This window comes from Epinephelus moara, chromosome 16 (genome assembly GCF_006386435.1).
Source record: "Epinephelus moara isolate mb chromosome 16, YSFRI_EMoa_1.0, whole genome shotgun sequence".
In the NCBI taxonomy this organism is placed as follows: Eukaryota; Metazoa; Chordata; class Actinopteri; order Perciformes; family Serranidae; genus Epinephelus; species Epinephelus moara.
The window spans coordinates 28,543,057-28,561,607 of NC_065521.1; the positions used below are offsets into that span (position 1 = coordinate 28,543,057).

General features: G+C 43.4%; 1 protein-coding gene across 1 annotated transcript; it reads left to right on the forward strand.

Annotated features, from left to right (window-relative positions):
* The first annotated feature begins 648 nt into the window (after positions 1 to 648).
* si:ch211-117c9.5 (sodium- and chloride-dependent creatine transporter 1) lies at positions 649 to 18,548 on the forward strand. Its single transcript, XM_050063974.1, has 14 exons — positions 649 to 1,197; positions 2,495 to 2,797; positions 7,742 to 7,873; positions 8,025 to 8,355; positions 8,603 to 8,735; positions 9,936 to 10,070; positions 10,211 to 10,314; positions 14,156 to 14,280; positions 14,403 to 14,515; positions 15,317 to 15,457; positions 15,811 to 15,913; positions 16,003 to 16,103; positions 17,021 to 17,191; positions 17,422 to 18,548. The coding sequence occupies exons 1-14, from the start codon at positions 1,167 to 1,169 to the stop codon at positions 17,548 to 17,550; spliced, it is 2,052 nt and encodes a 683-aa protein (XP_049919931.1). The 5' UTR covers positions 649 to 1,166; the 3' UTR covers positions 17,551 to 18,548.
* The last annotated feature ends 3 nt before the right edge of the window (positions 18,549 to 18,551 follow it).

Sequence of the window (18,551 nt, forward strand, 5' to 3'; positions counted from 1 at the left end):
TCATTGCATTCGGAGTTTTCTTAGAACCATATGAGAATGGTACAATTATGAGGTTTTTTTTTTTTTTTTTTTAGATCTCTGGTGGAATTCACTTACATTTTAGTGTGCCATCAGGAAAGTAAGTGTTGCTTTAAAACACTGACGAAAATACTCGTTGACAAAAATAATTTTAGACATGTAGACAGGGTCATATTTAACTAACTATACTGATTGAAGAGCTATGGCGACAGGGCCACTTCAACAGCTTGATAGAATTCTGAAATTCAGTTTTGGTCTTGGCATGCCAACCCAAGACTTTCAATGGCCCCATCTGGCCACCCCTGTAAAAAGAAAATCTGGGTGCGCCACTGTTGGGGGCCACCTGGATCCCCATGGTGTACTAGGGGCTCCCAACACCCCAGGTTTTGAACCGTCCACTCACTCCCCACTGTCACGAGATAAAGAGCAGATAAGCAGAGCAGACAGCGCTTTCAGGCCATTTATCTGCAGTTATTTGTGTGATTCCAGGTCAAGGACGTATGCGGTGTAATAAACCCACCCTTGTGACTCCTGTCGTTTAGACTGAGCGCTGCTGATGCTGTGCGCACCGCACTGTGCAGGCTCCAGCCAATCACGTCAGCCGGCGGCGGGAGGAGGCGGGGGGAGCGTCCGTCACAGCTAACTGACCGTAGAGCAGCTCGCATTCCCCGTCCGTCGAACCGCTGCATCATGTACAGGTTCATGGACTCCTGACTGGACTGTTCAAACCAGAAAATCTTCCCCCAAAGGCGCAGTATCATTTTCATCTAACCGTTATCCATGAGATTCTTCAGGCTTACCTTCAAGTGCTTCGTCGACTGCTTTTGAATCTCCTTTGTCAACGGCTCAACTGACCGCGGCGCTTTGTGACAATTTCCATCTCTTGGCTGAGCTGAGGGTTTCCAACGTGTTATACTGACAAAAACTGCGATTTTTTTTTTCCAATTTCGAGAAGGCGAAATAAACTCAGAAATTCAAAGAGACAACTGGAGCACTGCATACCGAGGCTACATCTCTGTGCCTGCCTCTCTGAGCCCGCCGGGTGTCTTGTTAGCCGGGCACATACATCAAACTTCAGCAGCCCCCTGGTTAAACCATCAGCCAGCTTGGCTGTTTGACAGAAACACCTTTATTTTTGTGCCAACAACATGTCACCAGAGTTGGAAGAGAATAGCCAAGGTGAGTATCAGTGTGTGACCTCAGTATTTACAGCCACTAGCTAACACATAACCACATGCTGATGAATTAGAGCATGCCTGCCTCACACACTGCTTTGACATTATTCTTTGTGGGTGAGAGCAGACCTGTGTTTAACCTGCCTCAGGCCTCACCACAGTATGCAAACACTTAAGGATATCTCAACATACACATCACACCAGAGCTGACTCAACTGCAAGTCCTTTTGAAGCTAAATATGGTGCTGCATAGGTGTTAACACAGAAGATCCTCAAACCAATCATTGTCTAGTTGTACGTCATTATCATGAGAGCATCATCAGTTAGTAAAATTGGGTGACTCGTGCACAAATCAGTCTAGAGGTGAGTATTTAGGGTTATATTTTTAACATTTGCACCCAAGGACAGTATCTTTTTTATTGCCTTAACCCTAACCATTTATTTTTTTTCCATTTACTTAAAATTATGCCACACTGTGTGCAACTACTCCTCACACACATTATCTTAAAACCTTCTTTTGTGAACTTGCTGTATGGATGCTGACATCCCATACCTTCCCCACTCTTTCCCCCCTCCTCTGTTCACACACCCCCTCAAACTGCTCTGATCTGGATTCAGCTGCCTTGCTTTGCATCCAGCACACACACACACACACAGATAGAGGCTGACGCTGATATCGTGGAATGGCATTAATGAAGCGACACGTTGCTTTTATTTGTGGTTGCGTGTCTGCGTGCATTTGTTCAATCTGTGGTGTGTGTGCGTGGGGGAAAGAGAAAATGAAAGCTTTGCAAGTGACAGAGGAGCTATACCTTGAGCCGGCTCTCTGCTGTGTTGTACCGCAGCACACTAATCACCCTGTCTGTAAGACATGAACATCGGGGGAGGGCTTAGTGATGACAATACAAGTGCAACACGATTTTTGCCCGTATACTAATTCTGTGAAGGCAATTTACACCACAATAAAAATGGTAAGATGTAATTCAGCCCTGTTATGGCTTAGTGGAGATGTGTAATAATTGCCTAAGGTACTGTACTGGTCATGTACTGGCGCTTTGTTGCAGTGAATGGAAGATGAGCGGTCTCTCTCTTTCATTCACTGCAAGTCTGCTCCAAGAGACTGTGGTTCATCCGTCTCCGTTGCTGACGTGTGATGTAAGGTTGTCAGTGTATATATATTTGATAAGAATGGGGATGTTGTATTAGTGCTACTCAGACCTGTCTGCATCTGTTTCTCCTCCTCCTATCCCTCGTCTACTTTTTGTTCGCACCTGACCCTCGCACTTCTCTTTCCTGTCCAGGTGAAATCAGTCTCCCCCAATTGGAGGCAGGGACCCTGTCCGAGGAGGAGGGTGGGGGGTCAGCTCGCCCCCTGGTGCCTGTGCCTGGAGCTGGCCCAGGGTGTGGTGAGGGTGGAGGGGCTGGCCCGCCGCAGACCCAGGACGGGGCTGCAGCTGGGACTGGAAATGGGGCTGTAGCGGTACCAGTGGTGGAGAGGGAAACTTGGACCAGACAGATGGACTTCATCATGTCCTGCGTGGGTTTTGCTGTTGGCCTGGGCAACGTGTGGCGGTTCCCCTACCTTTGCTACAAGAACGGAGGAGGTGAGTTAATGTAGATGTCTGTGGTATGCAAACATACAAATCAACGCTGTTACAGGAGTTTCACTTAAAAATCTTTAAGGCCAATTTATTTACTTACGAATGACTTACTCCAAAACTACAGATGGCTATAAAATACTAATATGCAAACAAAGACCACAGAGTACATCATATTAAATATTGAGTTCATCTTGTATCACAGTTCTTTTGTGCATGAGCTCCTCAAACGCTTCGTATAGTACACCACTCAGCAACGTTCATGACCTCTTCCCAGTATGATTCATCATCATTGCTTGCAATCTGGCCAACAATGGTGGTGTTGTCTGCAAACTTTATTATTCGCTTTCAGTGAGGTGCAATCATGGCCTTGCAGGGTGAACAAAAAAAAGGGGGCTGAGCACAGAGCCCTGAGGGACACCTGGACGGGGTGTTTTATTGTGGAAGCTTGTGCCAATCCCAACAATCTGGGGTCTGTTGGTGAGGAAGGCAGCGTTCCATTAACACCCCTTTTTCATCAACATAGAACAGGTTCAGTTGCTTTTCATGCACCTAATTTTGAACTGTTTGAAGCATTTCAACCAAAAAATAAATTTGTAATAAATTAACCTGCATCCTTGATTACAATAGTTCTGCTCAAAACTGGTGAAAACGTGGGCTGTTTCGGTAGATAGCACTAATGTCCCAATAATTGTGAATGGGACCGATTCAAGAACCAGAGCTAATTTGGTTGGAAACGGGATATAAGAGAGTGGGACTTAGACAAGTGCTTGTTTCAGGTGATTGTTGAATGCTGAGCTAAATTCCACAAAAAAATCCTTTTTCCTCCAGCACTCTTGCAATATAATAAAACATTTAAAAAATGTTTCAGAGATAGTCTTCTAGCTATTATGATACAGTAAGCATTTTGGAAAAGAAAATCTAGATGTACAAAAGTTTCCCTCTTTTAGATCATGTGATTTTATTCAAGTCCATTTGTAACAGTTTAGATAACCTCAGATGCTCCTGACAGTTTATAGAGCAACAGTGAAGGTGAAATAAAAGTAACAGGCAGCAAAAGCCAGGCCTGCGTGGCTGTGAGCACGTAGCTGAAAAGCCATTCCCACCCACGTGGTTTCACATGATATATTACAGCCGCCACTGGCCTAACAGGCGGACTTAGTACAAATTGCTTTACAGTGTTCCTGCTGTTCTCTCACTGGCATATAAGGTTGTGTGTGTTGTTGTGTGTGTTTTGGCACATCCCTTCCTTTTATAACTGTGCCAACTTGTCCACTGGTAACGTGCCCTGACTGCAGCTTTTGGCCTTGACTTCTCTTATCTCTGCCCTGCCCACTTTTCTGTTATTTTATGAGGTGATCCGTTAAAATGAAACTTAGTATGCGGCTGTGTGTGTGTGTGTGTGTGTGTGTGTGTGTGTGTGTGTGTGTGTGTATATTAGTCCAACCCTCCCTCTCACTTATGTGTGTGTATCTTGTGACCCGCGGCTCTGATACCCACCTTCTGGTATCATATAACAATGGCCTGCCTCACACAGTCCACCCCCTGTGTTCGTGCCCAGCACTCATGTAGCATACAAAGGTGCTCTCTCCCACTCTCCTTCTGATAAGGAGGCATATGGATGTGTCACACAATAACCGTCCTGTGACCGTGCCCGTCATTTCTTCCCTCTAACGTCAGCACAGCCACATCCGCTTCAGTACTTCACTTAACTAAGGCTGGGCGATATGGAGAAAATCAAATATTATGATATGTATGACCAATATTGCAGGGTTGACTCTTGGTTCTCCTACAAAGCATTTACACAATGATATCTTTATAAATACTCATCAGTAATGTGGCTATAATGACTAAGTGGATAAAGACAAGTAATAAAACAGCTAGAGCAGCCTAATAAGATATCAACTCTTATATTATGATATCAAAACAATATCAATATATTGCCCAACCCTCCGTTTTACAGCTTTGACTGACCCAGGGTACACCTTGTAACACAACAACTCTATCAGATAAGCGCTGGGGCTCTTCGTCTGACCTGGACACACTCCATTAGAGACATTGGATGTAATGTAAATGCGGGGCATTAATCTCATTCATTCATTTATTTATTTATTTATGACTGAGCTACTACTCCTGATATGTCTGGTCAGTAATGATTAGGAAAGGATTTACTTAAGCCTATTGAGGATGCGGTTCCTCGATGATTTGGCCAATATGTTAGGGGTTTGTCAGCACAAGTATTTCCTCCAGTCATTCCATTCACGCCTCCTATTGGATCTGTCAGCCTTTCCCTCTCTATCTCTCTCTCTGTGTCTCACTCTCCCACCCCTTTCTGTCTTAGACTCACAGTCATGAATGTTTCCTTATATGGCTGCAGTCCTCCTCTCAGAGAATGACATAAAGAACGATGGACTGAATGAGGCACAAATTGTCAATCAATAGCACTGTTGCGGAGCCGACCAGGTCGATGCCTCAGTGTGTCATTTTTGTATTAGCTGAACCTTCTCTACCACAGCGTTGTCCCAGTTTTTCTGCCTCCCTGTCCTGTGATATATCCATCTTTCCCTCCTTTCTTCTGAGCCTCTCTCTGCTCTGCGTCATAGCTGGTCATGTGACTCCTTCCCATCTGCGCACTGTGGTGGCGTCACCCAGCTCTATTATCATTCAGACCTAATTGTTGCGACTGGATTTAATGTGTTAAATATCTTCTGCCGCCTTTTTTCATATGGTTTTCTGCTGTGCATTCCTGATCACAGCGAGCTCCTGCTACAGTATGAGAATCCATTAGAGGTAGATTATTTATAGAGAACACTGAGCGCAAACCGATTGCCCTGGGCCAACTACTACTAATCAAAATGAAGCAAGTCCTAGATGTCGAATAACTCCCGCCGGAGCCTATTGTCTTTTTCCCGTCTCCATTTGAGAGTCCTTCGCGTACCATGCAGATTTCACATTCAAGGACAGTCCTGACTGGAACTGTCAGCACACTTGTGGAATGTGAGACGATGCAGTAATCTCCCACATACACCTCCTATGCATCGCTTATCTGTGACCTTGTCTGTCCTCCTTCCTGGCTTTGGCACTTTTGCCCTTTATTGCTTCTTCCCCCTCTCTGCTGTTCCTTGTTGTGTCGAGTGCTTGATCTGTATGCCAGTGTTTGTGCTGCTTGTGTCCTTAAAAACTTTAAACATGACTTTTACCTACGATTTTCTGCTGTAAAAGTGTAGCTAATGTACCTTGTCCTCCAGGAGCAGGACATACTTAATGCTTTTTACTCACTTAATACTTGAAATGATTAACAACAAACTCAGCATTGATTTTAATATGAATAGTTTAATGTAATGTTGATGGTATAATTACATTACATTAATAATAGGGGGAGAAACCACTCAGTACTGTCGATATCCAAACCTTGCCAGTGCTTTACTTTGGAGCGGAGGTAACTGCATCGTACTGAATGTCCAGCTAATCAGTAGAAAGTATTTCCCAGTATGAGCCAGTGTTCTTACCTGTCTGTTACAGTGTATTTTATATTAGGAACAATTGATTTTTACCATGCCCTCTCCACTTCCACACTGCTCAGACTCTTTTATTAGTTAGTAATATTAACACTAGTGTCCAGATTGTCTGATCCATTGGAATCTTACGCCTTCGAGCTGATCAATTGCTTTTGTCGATGTTGCCCGTTGCAATACAATAACGTCAAACTCGTACATCTGCGCTGCTGGAAATTTGCATCTAGAAGAAGTCGTGGCGGAGAGGACGAAACAATCCAGAGCGTGGCTTCGTTTCACAGAGAAAGATAATGACAGTGCTGCTTCTAATGTCTGTAAAATGATCATTTTAAGAAAGAGTGGAAACACCAGCAATATACCAAAGCATTTTCCACACAACATGGACTTTAATTTCAGGAATGCCAAGATAAATATCCTATAATAGCAGTAGTGCGATGCAGGCATATTTAGCAGACAGACTGAGAAAATACAAATGCTGTATATCATTTTACACAGTTTGCAGACTCAGAGACAGTAAAACAGTTGTTTTGACGCTGGCAGCTTGTGTTGGCCTACTTTTGTTTTGTTTTTACACACAGAAAATTGCTCAGTAAACAATAAGGAAATTGAGAAAGAATTGGAGGGGCGGCACGGTGGTGTGGTGGTTAGCACTGTCGCCTCACAGCAAGAGGGTTGCCGGTTCGATCCCGGGTGTGGGAGCCCTTCTGTGCGGAGTTTGCATGTTCTCCCCGTGTCTGCGTGGGTTCTCTCCGGGCACTCCGGCTTCCTCCCACAGTCCAAAGACATGCAGATTGGGGACTAGGTTAATTGATAACTCTAAATTGTCCGTAGGTGTGAATGTGAGCATGAATGGTTGTTTGTCTCTATGTGTCAGCCCTGCGATAGTCTGGCGACCTGTCCAGGGTGTACCCTGCCTCTCGCCCGATGTCAGCTGGGATAGGCTCCAGCCCCCCCGCGACCCTCAAGAGGATGAAGCGGTTAGAAGATGAATGAATGAATGAATGAATGAGAAAGAATTGGAGCGATAAGCAGAGTTTATAATGCCATCTGTATCGATAAAATCTTAATAAGTCCAAATCCTTGATATGAAGTGTATTGAAGTACTTGAGACAAACTTTTCAGGTGGACCTTGGTACAGATCGATGGACCATGCCCGGGTACAGTACACAGTACACAGTTTATTTAGTTTATTTATATAGCACATTTAAAAACAACTGCAGCTGACCAAAGTGCTGTGCAAGATAAAAGAAAGACATACAAATATATAGCAATATAAAACTGGTAGGAACAATTACAAACATGAAAAGATAAGATAAAATGCTAAAATTTGGGGTCAGTTGTGCTCAGATCCAGGGCCAGGTCCTTGATATGAAAGGCTCCTCACTTCAGATACCATGTGATAAATGTGACCTTGTGATAAATATGTGTGTTGCAGGGGTTTTCTTGATCCCCTACCTGCTGATTGTGTTCATCGGAGGCATCCCAGTCTTCTTCCTGGAGATTGCACTGGGACAGTTCATGAAGCAGGGAGGGGTCTCTGCCTGGAACATCGCACCCCTCTTCAAAGGTACCTATCTCTGCGTTTGTTAGAGTGTCCGACACACCAAGAGCACGACAATATTTCTCTGAAGAAGGTATTTTAATGCTGTGCGTTACCTTTTATTTTTAAATCGCATCCCAACACACCTCCTCTGCCTTCCTCTCTCCCTTTCGGTCAGGTCTGGGCTTGGCTTCTATGGTGATAGTGTTCTTCTGTAACACCTACTACATCATGATTCTTGTGTGGGGCCTCTACTTTCTCTTCCACTCCTTCACCAAACAGCTGCCCTGGGCCACCTGCGGACACCCCTGGAACACCCCCAACTGTACACAGGACTTCCGCCGCACCTGCCACAACCGCAGTGCTACCCAGCCAGCTCTGCCATCATCTTCTGCCAACCTCCTCTCCTCCACGTCCCCGTTGAACCTATCTTCAGCCCAGCTACTCCTCAACGGAAGCTGCTCAGAGAGCACCGAAGGCCTGCGTTCCCCAGTCATCGAGTTCTGGGAGTATGTTTCACCTTGTCTGGGTATTGTAATGGAGGAGTTGAGCAGGAGTTATCTCTGACTGTTTGGGGTCTTAACAATGTGTCGTGTGCTATGGATCCAGAGGTTCCAGTCATGCAGACATTTATTCTGATCAAGTTTTTATGTCTTGGTCTTAATTGACAAAATGTATTTCAACTTGCAGTCACCTTATTGACATTGTTCACCTTTTTACTTGGTCTGTGAGTCACGTTTGTGTTCTTCCTCCTAGGCGTAAGGTGCTCCGTCTGTCTGGAGGGTTGCACGAGCCTGGTGACATCAGCTATGAGATGGTGCTGTGTCTCATTGTCACCTGGGTCATTGTTTACTTCTGCATGTGGAAAGGAGTTAAATCGACTGGCAAGGTAAAGTCATTTCTGGCTGTACAATTAATGTTACATGTCACTGTCAGGGGTTATTGAGTACAGACTGATACTTGCATGGCTTCATGCAGAGGTTTAAATAATTGCAGCATTCTGCCCTTTGACCCCAAATCAGCTTTAATATAGTCAGAGGATCAGTGTCTAGACACTTTTTTTCCTGTTCTATCACGTGTATGTATGTACAGGTGCAGTTTAATGTTTAAGTCAGGCTTTAATCTTCTGTTTATCTCTACTTCCCTGTGCTCTACATATACATTGCTCAGAATGACCTTCATTTGACAGTATAGAAAAGATGCTCCACTCCCCAGTCTTTTTAACTGTGTGTGTTCTGATACACTAGAATAATGAATGCATCTTTATTTTGTAGCATATGGAGATGTCTGTGTTTGCATACTTGTGTCTCCAGAGTAGCCCAAGCTCATAGAGCGAGGGAGAAAATAATGAAGGAGATTGAGCCAGCCAGCCAGCCAGCCAGCTGTAAGCCGATTAGTAACTTTCCACCATGTAGTTGTCTGAGAGCTGGAAAGGGGCTTTTCTGCCCATGTTCGCCCTAGATCAAGGCAAATATGTGCTTTCTCACTACTTTGCGCTTACCATACTGATTTAGCTGGGATTTGATGCTTCTGCTAGGTAGCAGGGGGGCAGCTTTCTCAGCATAACTTGACAAAGACTACCTTCTGAAAAGGGCTGCCAAAAACCCCTGCTATTGCAGGAGGTTTACAAATTGTCTGGCTTTCCATTTACAGGCTACCTTTTCTTCAAAGTAACATGACAGGGCCCATTACACATCCACTACAGGAAGGACCTAATGGGCTTCTACTTAAGACTTGAGTATTTGCAAAGCAGGTAATTGCTTAATCAAAGTGATAAAAAACATACTTAGGTGCAGTTACACTGAAACATTTGACCATAGCTGATAAACCATGTTGATAAGCACTAAACTTTTCCAACTAGCTTGTTAAATTTATCATATAACTGCATCTTTTTATTTACTTACTTCATGTAATGTGAGGAGTTTAAATTTGTTAAGGGTTTACTGTGGTGTTTTTTACTTTCACTTAATTCAAGTTTTAATGCATTGCACTCAAACTTCACCTCCCCACCCCCCAAATATACTTTACAAATTGATCCCACAGTATCTAAAGGTGTACTTCACATTTCTCCTTTTTCGTCTTTCTCTAGGTTGTTTACTTCACAGCTCTGTTCCCCTACCTGGTTCTGGTCGTTCTTTTGGCCCATGGAGTCACTCTACCTGGAGCTTTGGATGGGATTGTTTACTACCTGAAACCAGACTGGTCCAAACTTGGAGAAGCGCAGGTATAACTTTTGCGTGAGCTTGCATTTGGGCATCCCTGTAAACTTGTCTTTAGTTGACATACAAAATATTGTATGTCAACAACTAAGAAACGCAGTCAACAGATTGTGAAGCATCACTCAGTCTATTCTGTTTGTGATAGGTGTGGATTGACGCAGGCACCCAGATTTTCTTCTCCTATGCCATCGGACTGGGCGCCCTGACTGCGCTAGGCAGCTACAACCGCTTCCATAACAACTGTTACCAGTGAGTTTATACACAACATAAGATCAGACACCACCGTCACTGGAAGGAGGCCAACATCAACACAACATCAGCACAACTCATGCACACTGCTGCATGGGATTTCAGTCTTAAGTACTAGTATCAAACAAACTAAGAAAAAAAAAAACAGTATTTCCACCAGATTTCTTTCACTAAAGACACTCTGGCAGAAAGAAAGCATTTTCAGTCTTTACAAACAATCACATGAAGTACCACAAGATCAGTTCCTGTTCTCCAAAAACACCCCACTTTCATAATTACCAACAGGCCAACCATTAGAATTGAGAGCTTCACTGAATAGTTAAAAGCATTGAAGGTTAATTTCATAATGTTGTCATTTAAATTCTGCATAGGATTGTTTCTGACTAGTGTGATTCAAACATTTCCAACAACTCCAGAGCCTTGTCAAGTCCAAAAGTCAAAATGTATTGAAAAATTCACATGATTTCATCTAATGAAATACTCTGCTTCAGTCCATACTTGTTGGCATTTATCCTTTTAAAAGCAACATTTTTACTGAGGTCAAAAAATTGTTTGCTCCTGCCACACACAGAAGGAGGCATGCACTGGTGCAGCAGTCTAGCAGCAGTCTAACAGTGCCTTAGATTACATTTATTCAAAAGAAAGTTGATCTAATATGTAAAAAAAAACTGTTTTTAGGATGATGATGTTAATACATATGACAACAGACATTCAAAGCTTCTTCCAAAAACCTCAGCAGAAGCTGTACATGTAAGAAACTGACACTCAGTACAACCCTTATATATTGTACTAGTGTGCCAGGAACGATGAGGCCCACAGACTTCCCAGTACAACACTCACATTTCAGATATAAAATGATTCCCCTCCCTGATCAAAACAAAAGCAAATAGGTTGCCAGGAAGAATCAAAGCAGTGTCTTTAAGCACTGAATATAGAAAGGCTCTAAACATGAGGGATATATGTTTGTTTGTTTTTTTGCATATTTGGAATGTCCATAATAGGAGGAGCCTCATAAATATCCTGCCATCTGACTTTCTCTGCCTTGACCTTAATTGGAAGTTGAAAGATGAGTTTAGATACTGAGGTATGTTAGCTCTGCTCTGTTTCTCACACACACTCGGAGTAGTCCAGGAATAGCAGGGGAGATGTGTAAATAAACTGCCTGCAGATGCTGATGTACAGTATAGTACATTTAGGGCCTGGCCCGGGACTAAATGTTTTCTTGTTTACTTCCTTCCAAACCACATAGCTTGCCTTTCTCTTTCAGTCATATTAGTGTTGCAGCTGTATGGATCACAATGTCAGTCTGTCCATCTGGTGGTTCAAGACTCTGGTCCAGAGTAGTATTTTTAACCACCGGACAGATTGCCATACATTTTGATACGTTAGCAGTCCTCACATGACTTATGCTAATGTGCTAACATTAGCCAGTGTTTAAGTTGGCATTACATGCTAAACTTTACAATTTACTGTTGCATGCCAGAGTGTTAAATGTTACATAGTAAACATCAGAACAGTAACATCCAATAGTTGTTGACACAGTTGGTAATATATACATAATGAAGCACACTAATGTTAGCATTCAGGTGAGCTAAAGAAACCAGAGGCAGAATTTCACCTAAAGGGGCCAGTGTACTCGCTCAGTAACAATGACTGTACAAAATAACGCCCATCGCCCATGTTGAAGTCTCGAGTTTGGCATTTTAGCTGTCGCCATCTTGGATTTTTGGAGCCAGAAGTGACCATTTTTGGATGAGACGGTGGTGCTAACCATAACTAGCTAGTAGCTTGGTTAGCACGGTGCATAAACAACTATGGTTAAAGGGGAACTAATGTTTTTTCAACCTGGGCCCTATTTTCCGATCTACTTTTGTCTAAACGAGTGATAGGATGTTCAATATTTGACATTTCTCCAGTATGAAGCTAGGGCTGACCTGCCTGCAGCCCGTGAGCGCACGCTATATTAAATAATGGGGCACTCAGACAACGTCAAACAACGTCAAAATACGTCCACTAAAAGTGCATTTTTTTCACACAGATAGGCTCGGATTGTTAATATAATTATCCGACAACATAATGGAAAGGAGAAATGAACATCTGTGTTTACCTTCAGCTGGATTCAGACAAAAAACAGGCTTTAAAACCTTATCAAAAAAGCACTGATGCCCTAGAGGGTCTTTTTATATAACCAAACACCAAACATAACTTTTTTTAGGTGACCAAAATGTTATAATTAACTTTCTTGAACTGAAAACACACTGAAATAGCGACAGCTACGGGTAGTCTGTGAATCTGGGGTTATGCCATGGTTGTGTCACCTACCTAACCAAAGGTGTCCCCATGGTAGGGACTTGTCCCTGGATGGCATCCACCTGTCACTCAAAGTGGTTGCGCCCTTAAATGCTTCACTTTAAACCTTGCTAATATTTAAACAGGTAAATCTTTTTTTTTAAATGTTTGTACCAGGCTTCTTTCTGCTTATGTTGGGCATTTTAACATGACAACTTTTTGAGGAAACCTTAAGTGGCCACTCTAGGAACTGCAGTTTTTGGCACTTTTTGAGCTTCAGAAACCCCCTCTCCACACATCATCAGATTAGGGGGGGTCTGTGTCAGGCCATTTCTGTAATTTTTCAAAACTTACGCATTCACAGCTGTGCAGAGGAATTAAACTTCTTTCTGTACCTCTCACTTTTCATGTGAACAACCAAGAGCAATGCTACGAAGGCCCTCCCGAAGAGACTGTCTAAGAATATCGCATCTCCCCCCTCTCTACGTTTTCCAGCTTTTCATTCAAACGTCAAGTGTGGTCATTTAGATCAGGTATAAACACTTCCCGACATGTTAAGATAGCACATCGCATTAAGAACTACTTCTCTTCGGTTATAACGTGACCCTTATACTGATGAAATCTGAGCCAGGTCTGGCAGTGTAGAGCTGAGCCTGACAAGCTGAGTGTGGAATGTCCTGAAATCCCTCAGTACAGTAGATATAAACTTTTGATTTATGTAAAATCCTCAAGCCCTTAGGCAATATGTAGCATTTTTGCACTAGCAGTGGTGAAGTTAAACAGTAAGTGTAAAGTGCATTACAGTGTCATAGGGTTAATAGTGTGGCTATTGACTGTTAATCTTGCTTAATACTTGTGGTCTTGATATGGGCTGCTGTCTTAACCCAAACACTCACACTCATTCTTAAGCATTCTTCTGAGTTTCAGATTCATAGACTACTGTTGACTCAGTGGAGGTTGCTGCTCGACACAGCTGCTACAGTGTCATAAGAACCATTATGGTGCAACTGTTGTTTATAAATTCTTCATGTCAGAGAGGATTCTTGGCCGGTGTTGCCAGCTAAACATGACTTGTCAGGATAAACAGAAGGTCATTCCTTGCTATGTGGAGCAGATAACAGGAGTGTTTTTGACTTCATACTAGAATTAGAGCTCCAACACAATTTAATTATACATGCAAGCATTATTATTATAATGTTAGTTATATTTATATGTAGCAAGAAGTCCATAAGGGGTTTTCTTTCACTCTTTCCCCTCTCAGACCTTGAGACAGACTTGGCAGGCCCATTGCCTGCGCTCTACCTGCCAACTACAGAGACAACAGCAGCTTTCAGAGAAATTGCTATTGATCCCCTATGCACCATCCCAGCCCTTCCACTGTTTGTCTTGAGTAGCTTACGTGAGCCTCATGTTACAGCATATTATAATACATCTTTTTCTCACAATGTCATTCTCTCTGTTCTGCCCCCCCCCCCCCTCTCTCTCTCTCTATCTCTCTCGCTCACTCTCTCTCTCTTCCTTCCTCTTTCTTTCCTTCTGTATTTTTCTGCAGGGATGCATTCTTGCTGGCCATCATTAACAGTGGAACCAGTTTCTTTGCAGGCTTTGTGGTGTTTTCTGTGCTTGGCTTCATGGCTGCAGAGCAAGGCGTGGACATCAGTAAGGTAGCTGAGAGTGGTAAGAATAAACATATGCTGCAATTTGGCTGCCTAAAACCCAGCGCAGTGAGCTAGGTAATGACAGTAAGAGCTATATGCCCTTGATAGTTTATGCGTCTGACTCTGTCTCTTAATGTGCAGGTCCGGGCCTTGCCTTTATAGCCTATCCCAAGGCTGTGACTCTGATGCCACTGGCACCGCTTTGGGCAGCACTTTTCTTCTTTATGTTGCTCATACTGGGCCTGGACAGCCAGGTAATCCTGATTTCTGACACATTTGAGTTTGTTTACGGATTGCATTCAGCTTAGAGGAACTATAAGGTTTGACTTGTTTCTATATTTTGCCCTCTTTATGTAGACAAGATAGCTAATCTACTTTTTTTTCCCCTCTCTCTTTTACTTCCTCTCACACGAGTGCGACACAGACAGTCCTCACCCATCACATCCAGTTTTAGCATTGCATTTCTTAGCAGCCTGTTTGTTGTGTGTCTGCCTGAGCCAGTGCCTACATCCATTGTTTTACAGCCCAGGGATTTGTCAATGAGCTTCTGTCTGATTCACACAGAGAGCGTCTGTCTGCTTTCCCATCCATTCATTTACTCTTACTTTCCATTCTCTCCCTCATTTCTTCATCCATCCACGTCTCTCCTTGTCTTGCCATAGCCACATTAGCCATGCATAGGCAGATGTTTCCAGTAAATGATGCAAAAATAGTGGCGCAGCTGTTATCCTGTCGACTTGATCTGGAGTTTGAAATGTGTTTTTGCAAAGATTCGTGTAAACGTTCTTGCATAGAGAGACTGAGGAGGGGTGTCTGGTTCTCACCTGGATATTTTTGTAGCATATATCCAACAATGTCACTTAGTGAACACATTAAAGTTACGTGCATGTTTTATATCAGAAGATAACAATGCTGATATATGTGCACAACACTGAGCCATGTTCACTGAGTTAGAAGCATGTTCCAGCAGATTTAACTTCACTCCCTTACCTTTGTGTCCCTCAGTATCTGGCTGTCTCTCATTCTCTCTATTATCTCTGTGCTCATTTTTTCAGTTTGTAGGAGTTGAGGGTTTGATAACGGGAATCATGGACATGCTACCGCCTAAATCTGCCCTGGGCTCCCTGCGGCGAGAGGTGGTAGCAGCCATCTGCTGCGTCATCTGCTTCCTGATTGACATGTCCATGGTCACTGAGGTACTGCGAGGACTTCTTTGAGTTTTAGTCCTTATTTAGTTCAGTCCTGAGGCTCTCATTTTCAAACACAACAAACCTCTAGCCCAGTTACTATGCTATTCAGAAATTAGATGAAGGGCCAGTCTCTCACCTGAGCTTGAGGTTGTTTTGCTACTGTAGCAAAACATTATTTCAGTGTTCCTTTAAAATGCATGACTTGTGTACCTAATTCTTAATTAGACACACAGGAAACCATTGCCAGGAAAGAACTGGGATGAAAGCCTAAATACTGGAGGCAAGGCTGAAAATAGGTCACACATAAAGTATTAACAGGATGGTCTTGATGCAGACTGCTCTCTCTGTGTTTCTGTCAGGGTGGGATGTATGTCTTCCAGCTGTTTGACTACTACTCTGCCAGTGGCATCACTCTGCTGTGGCAGGCCTTTTGGGAGTGTGTGGTGATTGCATGGGTCTATGGTGAGACAATGCTGCACAGTTACAATACTGACAACGCAGACCGCAAGATTCAACGCATTATCACAATGTCCTCATGTCATTTCTGTCAGGCGCAGACCGTTTCATGGATGACGTGGCTCGTATGATCGGCTATCAGCCCTTACCCTACATGAAGTGGTGCTGGTCCTACATCACACCTTTTGTCTGTGTGGTAAGTAGGGGTGGGGAAAAATCGCTTTCTCCTTTATTATTGTGATTTTTTATTTGTTATTTTACGATTTTTTTAATGCTTAAATCACAGTAACATCATGTCATATCCATTTCACAGAAAATGGTGTATGGTCCAAGGACACAGACATTGAGTTAGCAGCTGTAGCAACTTGAATTCAGCCGAAAAGCCAAAGTGCCAGATGCCAGATCAGCAAACTTTCTGTTGCTGCTGTTACACAGGATGAATTCAAGTTGCTACGGTCGCTAACTGAAGGTCAATGTCCGGAGCTGCCGTCCACTATTCTCCCTGCGAAGTAGTCAACAGGGAGACAGGCAGCGGGGTGTGCTAACTAGCTAATTCTTGTGTCATTTGTGGTCCGAACCCTTTTTAAATACTAAAGAAAAACTTAGAACATCAATATGTGGTGGCCAATGTTGATACTGTGGCAGCCACCATATATAAATCAGTGTATTGGAAACACTGCGCTGGCTTGATGAGCAGGGACGGCTAAATGTGGCAGTTTATGTCAAAAAAGTATGTACTTTTTATTAATCCTGTTGTGCGTGTACATTTTATTTACCACTTTTATATGCAGTATATGAGGCTGCTGAAATAAAAGTCAGGAAAAACTGACTGACATGTGATGTGCACTGGTTATGGAAATATGCTTCATGATAAGTAGTCTCGAGAAGTGTATGACTAATCTGTTTCCCATGGTCCAGTTTTAAAAAAGTAAACAAAAATCACAATACTTGTACAATCGCAGTACTTAAAAATCACAATACATGTCAAATCAGCACCCTAGTTTTGTGACCGTGTTGGGAGACGGGCGTATTGTCCCAGCCGTAGTGTTAAGTGCTTCTCTGTATGTTTTAAGTCTTACCTTTGTAAATGCCTCTCTTCTTTTGTGCATATAGGCAGTGTTCCTGTTCCATGTGGTGAACTACAAACCCCTGACCTACAACACAGTGTACACTTACCCCTTGTGGGGTGAAGCGCTTGGCTGGGCATTGGCCCTGTCCTCCATGCTCTGTATCCCTCTCACCGTTATCTACAAACTACTGCGCTGCAAAGGATCTTTGCGGGAGGTCAGTATGGCTGGGTGCAGGCATGCATGGTCATACACAGTCTCTTGTGCGTGCGTTTCTGTTTGTAATCAGTAGAAATGTGTCTCCTTGGATACTGCCCCCCCTCCCCTGACTGTTATTTGGTTTGCTGATTTCATCATTACTCATTAGAGAGGGTTCATTAGAGAGGACTTAAGCATCTGTACAATAAATGGTTCATTATCTGTATGCCCGTGTGTCTCTCCATGTAGCGGTGGCAGCACCTAACCACCCCAGTTTGGGGCCGACATCACCTGGAGTACCTGGCACCGGAGAGCGAAGCCAAGCTGCTGCCCCCTGCAGGAACCAAGAGCACGCTTCTCTTTGAAAGTGTCATCTGATGAGCTGCGCCCCACAGAACACAGCGCCAAGGTCACCCTTGACATCAGCACACACAATCACGAAAACACACACACGCACACCACACAAGCCTGGTAAGAGAAAAGCGCAGATTGGTTACACGCCCCGCAGTTTTAAATCAATGGAAAAGCCCTGGACAAATGGACCAAAGATTAAATGGGAGAAGAACTGAAACGCACCCATACAGTCATCATATGCTGATACACCCTCTGCTCTGCTTTCTGACTCTACCTCGCTGACTCTCCCTTCTCTTTTCTGCTCCCCCGCCTTTGTGCTGTCCCGTCCCGTCTTGTTCTGTGAGTGTGATGTGTCGACTGTAGATGCGGTATCTTCCCTTTCTGTGCCTGTCCGTCAGGCTTTTAACAGCCTCATCCGTCCCAACACGTCATGCCATTTTGTGCTGAATGAGCAGAAAAATTAAAAGATTCTAATGAAACTTTAAAAAAGAAAGACCTCATATCTGCTGCTGATATGCCATGGTCTAAGTGTGTGTGTGTGTGTGTGTGTGTGTGTGTGTGTGTGTGTACGCGCATGTATGCCTGAAAATGTGTACCTGTACGTGTGTCTGTGTGTATGCGTGTGTGCATGTGTCGACAACAAGGAGTGTGTGTTGGACCATGGCAGTGGTGTCTTCATTTACATGTGACATCGTCTTTGGCCATTGTTTTCCGCCCACTGTATTCATTCAATTAACTGTATAAAAACAACTTCCATTTGTCAAAAAAAGAATCTAAAAGAGACAATGCATCACCACTTCCAGCTGTGTGTTATGAACTAACTTAAGTATCCAGTGTATTGTAGGGTATGTGAATCAGTGTTAACAATATTTGGAGGGGATGATGATTGGTATACCACCTTAAGAGAAGGAGAGAAACTTAAGACTGAATTGTGCAAAGAGCAGGAGACTGGTATGTGGGGAGGGGAAAGAGACTTGATGCCATTTTTTTGGGAAGAAGCAATAAATGACCAGCTAAAGAAGGAT